Source organism: Elaeis guineensis, chromosome 2 (assembly GCF_000442705.2).
Source record: "Elaeis guineensis isolate ETL-2024a chromosome 2, EG11, whole genome shotgun sequence".
NCBI classification, from domain to species: domain Eukaryota; kingdom Viridiplantae; phylum Streptophyta; class Magnoliopsida; order Arecales; family Arecaceae; genus Elaeis; species Elaeis guineensis.
The window spans coordinates 81,245,353-81,250,828 of NC_025994.2; the positions used below are offsets into that span (position 1 = coordinate 81,245,353).

General features: G+C 41.3%; 1 protein-coding gene across 1 annotated transcript; it reads right to left on the reverse strand.

The window, feature by feature from the left end:
* Window positions 1-1,677: 1,677 nt before the first annotated feature.
* On the reverse strand, window positions 1,678-4,646 carry LOC105057118 (cytochrome P450 81Q32-like). Its single transcript, XM_010939595.4, has 2 exons — window positions 3,639-4,646; window positions 1,678-2,466 (listed from the first exon to the last, which is right to left on the reverse strand). The coding sequence occupies exons 1-2, from the start codon at window positions 4,551-4,553 to the stop codon at window positions 1,849-1,851; spliced, it is 1,533 nt and encodes a 510-aa protein (XP_010937897.2). The 5' UTR covers window positions 4,554-4,646; the 3' UTR covers window positions 1,678-1,848.
* Window positions 4,647-5,476: the final 830 nt, after the last annotated feature.

Here is a 5,476-nt window from a genome sequence, read left to right on the forward strand (position 1 = left end):
ATATGTGGCTACATCAAAACCGATCATTGATCAGATGGTTCGACGTACCTACTGTCTGATTGTGCCACATCATCTCAATCCGAGTGAACCGTTAAAAGTCAATAACAATTGGATGCATGGCGGAAATATACTTGTTAGAATCAAATCGATCGGATCATCCGGCTGCCTAACCGTCTTCTCGAATTGACATCCCAATGATGGTCTCATGATTATTGAAACGATAAAATGACTGGAGACTTTTCGATTTTAGAAGGAATCATTAATGTCTGCAGTTGAATTGGAGCTCGAGATAATATGTGACAATTCTCTTCATCCAACGTGTCAATCCATGTGTCAACTCACATGTCAAGTACTTTGAACTTGGGAGTGGGGGGCAACTATTGAAACAATTGGATCTACTCCCTCAGATTCATAGTCAGTGAACCCGATACTTAGTCAGGTGCAACGAATGGAACCTCCGACTATCAATCTATTACACTGATACATAGTTGGAGATTTTCGATCAATTTCTATCCGAGACCAATTCAGTTAGAATAATCAACCGACGGTCAGCCGATATACCATAAATATTGATATACAATTGGTACATCATGATTACTAACATACAGTCGGCACACGCAGACTACTGACATAAAGTCGGTATATCAAAAATCGCCAGTGCAGAAAGCGCATAACGACTATATACTATGATCATCAGAGGGCCTTAACTGATTATCCCACAATTACATTGTGCCTAAATAAGAGGGATCCATGTGTCTAACCATTACAAACGGTTACCAACAGATTATCTATAAAAAGAAGGTAAATGAATAGCTTTGGTAAGACACTTCTGAGCTAACACTCTGCCGCTTTAAAAATTATATCAGTTGTTCACCACTCCCCACTGACTTAAGCATCAGAGAGTTTCCGCCGGATATAATTTTGATCTGCGGACTTCTTTTATAGGTTGCTCTTCATCGAAGCTAGGCGCAATAGGAGATTGGTCGCAACAGATCCAAATCTTAAGTTTAATATCTCCACCCTCATTTGGCAAGAAAGGATTGATTGAATTGATTGATGTCCATTACTCCTAATCCTCCCTCATCTTCTTGAAGACACATTGTGCTCCAATGAATTTTACAAAATACTTCATTGACCATTTTGTCTGAATTCTATAAAGATCTCCAAAACCGTCAATTTTTCTCACAACCCATACAGTTAATTTGGATAAAGACATGCAATAGAGAAGGAGGGCAGTAAGAACAATTATTCTTCCCCCAGAGGACAGGTATTTCCCTTTACAAGACATGTTATTCTTTCACAATAAAATGGTTGACATTCCATGATGTCTGTGCGCGCGCGCGCGCGAGAGAGAGAGAGAAGACCAAATTACCCAGAACAAACAGAGAAAACTAGCCCCTGTAATTCAGTGCCACACTCCCAACAAGCTTAACAACCCTTCTTCACTAAAAAGCACATCCAACTTTCGAAAATGGGAGCCGTAAGTGACATTTGGTTAGCAATTTGGATTGACATTGGACAACTAGCTGCGACTTTTGTTGCTTGCCAGAATCAACATGGGATATTTCTTTCCAGAGGATAATTGAGTGGTTTGTGCATCACAAGGCTTGTTGTGATTAAGATCGTTTGTTAATAGTAAATGATTCGCGTGACAGCCTGCATGGCTTACTATAGGCATGCCAGATGAAATGTGTTGCATCTTATCCAAAGAAGAAATCTGACAAATTAGATCTGCGTCTAGCTAAACTGAACACTAGTTACTGAGGGAGCTACATACAGAGTCGAACTACTACGAAACTGATCTCATTAGATCCTCCTGGCTTAGCATACAAATCGTGGAGAACTGATTCAGAGTTTTTTAAGAGCATCAAGCATGCTTTGGCGTGGGCGATACATGGCCTCTAGAGGAATAGCCTTGGCCAAAGCTAGACCCGAGCCTTGTGTTGTCATGTCCACCTCTTCCTTTCCAATCCCTTCCCACTCAAAGCACTGGATCAGAGTTCCCAATGCTAGGCCAACCACCCTCATTGCAAGGCCTTCACCTGGGCACCTTCTCCTTCCCATCCCAAAGGGGAGCATCAACTTCCCTTCCCCCTTCCCACCCTCAAATCTTTCTGGCATGAACTTTGTAGGCTCCTCCCACACCTTGGGGTCCCTGTGAACTGCATATGCATTGACCAGTAGCATCATTCCACGTGGAATATGAAAACCTCCCACACTACAATCTTGGGATGATTCATGAGGCAACAGAAGAGGGGTTGTTGGGTACATCCGAAGAGCTTCGGTGATGACACACTGGAGGTGTGGAAGATTGGAGAGATCCGATTCCTCCAGCAGGCGCTCATTTCCTACTTGTGTGTCAATCTCATCCCTCATCTTCTTCAATGCTTCTGGGTTGTTAAGTAGGAGAGACATCACCCACTCAGTTGTGTCAGCTGTAGTACTTACGCCAGCTCCTAATAAACCCTGTTACAGGAAAATGCTCCACTTGTAAGCTTCAGTGATCGTTGGGAAGCATTCTAGCTTTTATATCACTGGTACAGAAAAAATTAGTTTTTATGTCATTGAATTGCATTTACGTTGCAAGTGGCTGCAACAGTTACTATTCACTATGGTACTGCACAGAAATCAGAAGATCCCAATTAGGTGTAAAAACTAGGTGGATTTCTTGTTTTTGGTGTGCGGATTTTTCTATTGTGGAGCTCAATTTTTTGGATGTTCAAGGCATTGCTCATGCACAAAGTGGTATTAGAATGACACAGAATCTCAGTTAAAAAAGAAAAAGCCAAAAATAACTGGTCTATAGTTTTCAATTGGGAATTTTATTTTGGAATAGGGTCACTGATAGCACAAATTTTTCCCCCAGGAAAAGAAAAAAATTTCAGGGAAAGTTGATGTTTAACTTTTTGATTGCTTTAATCACAATCGAACTATGTGATTTGAGACGAAGAACTGTTATATCAAGCAGCTTAACATTTTAATGTGCGATTGATTCATGAGCAAAACTCACACAAAAGAGATACAAAGTTGCTGCATAAGTGCATGACTATCGTAATTCTCCTTTTTTTCTGCATATGGCACAAAGTGCGACAAAGCCTGGAGTAATATGATTCCCTTATTGACGAGAAAAAAATAAAAGAAGTTAAACAACATCCATTAACTTTGCTAAAGATCATATCTCATCCTTATGCTATTAGAATAATTGTTCAGTTGATCTAGTAATTTTGGATTTTAGGAGTGAGGTGAGAGCACGAGAGGACGTGGGCGCCAAATCCCCTGTATCTTGAAGAACTCGATTACTTAGATTATTTGATTGCAGAATAAGTTAATCCGAAATAGATAGACTATCGGAATCTTTATTTACATAGTTTTTGAAATCTACAAATATATGTTTTAGAGTTTGAATTAAATTGAGTACATTAATGAGTCTTGTAAAGATAAAAGCAGGGGACCCTAAATATGGGGAAAATATATCTTTCATCATATGCAGAATATGACAGTGTACCATATCAATCATCTCATCTTCTTTTTGGAGGCGCTATTTGTCATGCATTTTTTTTTGGTGATTAGCCTACATCAACAAGGTAAAAAATGGATAGAATGAATTAAGGAAGCTAAGATGGCAGCAAGGAACTTACTGTACCAAGTGCTTTGATCACTTCATCGGTGTAGTACCTGGGATCCGTCTCCTGTAGCGATAGCAACCCACCCATCATAGTCTTTTTCTCCACCCCTTCCTCCTTGCTTTTCCTCCTGTGCTCGTCAATCAGTCTCTGCATCAATTCATCCCTTTCTTTATGGAACCTCGCCAGCTTCTTGCTGTATCCCTTATAATCGACCCATCTCAGCACTGGAAAGAAGTCAGCCAGATTCGACGCTCCGATCGCTGGCGCGGCCTCCTCCGCCAGCTTCCAGTACCTTCTCGCCTCCTCGGAGAACCCCGCCTGCTGCTCCTCCTCCTCGTCGCAGAACCTCTTTCCTGCGATCATCCTCATGATCACGTTCAAAGATAGTGCGATCAACCTCGACTTCACCGCCGCTTTCGCGAACCCGTCCATCGCTTTCGTGGTCTGCCAGTCCCGAACAAGTTGGCGAACCATGGCCCGGACCTCTCCAGCGCGAATCCCGGATAAGGAGTGCAGGCGATGTGTGGAGAAGGCCTCGACGGTGGCGATGCGGCGGAGGTTGCGCCAGTGGGGTCCATAGTTGGCTACGGCAAGGGAGATGTAGTTGTAGGTCGGGTGTTTCCAGGAGGGAAGGCGGGGACGGTTGGCGAAGGTGATGTCGTGCTTCGAGAGGCACTCTTCGGTGGCAGAAGGGGAGGAGACGAGGATGACAGGGCGGGAGCCGAAGCGGAGGAGGAGGACGGGACCGTGGCGGTCGGCGAGGCGGGCGAGGTTTTGGGGGAGGGGCTTCTTAAGTAGATGGAGGTGACCGATGAAGGGGAGGGAGGGAGGGCTGGGTGGGAGGTTCTTCGTGTTCTTGGAGAAGAAGAGGAGTTTAACGAAGAGTAGGAGAGCTAGGAATAGAGAGATGTAGGAGATGGTTCCCATGGTGGAGATGGTAATTAATAGCGGGGGTGAGGAAGTGCTGTTGAAGCTACTGACGGATGGCGGATATGTTTATCGTCTCCGTTTGCCCGCACTCTATGGTTGATGGAAATTGAATTGAGCTGCTGCGATTATATAACAGTGCGGGTCGTTTGCGGTACCCGCGAAGCACCGGTGCACCGCGCTGATCATTCATCACACAATAGAATACCGCACATGATTATATGCGACATACATCATACAGTACATATCCATATACGGCTATCCATCGTTCGATATATCATACCATATTATGTACCGCCATGCTCATTATGTATGAATTCTCTCAAGTTTTTTTTGGAAACACCAAAAATTCTTTGCCATGCGTGCACAACATCATGGATGCGGATGTGGCTGTGGATGGCTATGGTATCAAACATATATGAGAGCTTTTTTTCAGAATAATATAAAAAAAAAAATTAATTATCAAAATAATTTAAAATTTAATTTTTTTATCAAAATAATGTAAAAGAAAAAAATACCATTTTGAATGACGTTTTTTTCTTTTCCACATCACCTCTTTTCTTCCACGATGGGAACGATGGGAAGGTGGGAGGTGACGGCGATTCTAAAAATGCCGTCTTAAATGACGTTTCTAAAAACTTAAATGGCGTTTCTAAAAACGCCATTCAAAATGGCGTTTTTATTTTTTCCACCAAAAATAAAAAAAAAATCGAGAAAGAATGAGAAAAAAATAAATTTTAAAATTTTAAATTAATAAATAAATTAAAATTTTAATTTTGATTAAAATTTAAAATATAAAAATTTGAATTTGTAATTCAAATAAAAAAAATAATTTTAGATGATTTTTTATCGAATTATTTTTTTAAAAAAAATGTCTAAAAAAATTTTTAAAAATAAAAAGTGCCATTAAAAAATTAAAATTT

What these genes read in the sequence shown, in the direction of transcription:
- LOC105057118 (XM_010939595.4), bottom strand. Translation starts at nt 4,553, where the DNA reads ATGGGAACCATCTCCTACATCTCTCTATTCCTAGCTCTCCTACTCTTC. An exon ending in TGATCAAAGCACTTGGTACA is followed by an intron (nt 2,467 to 3,638) that starts GTAAGTTCCTTG and finishes TTCCTGTAACAG; the next exon opens with GGTTTATTAGGAGCTGGCGT.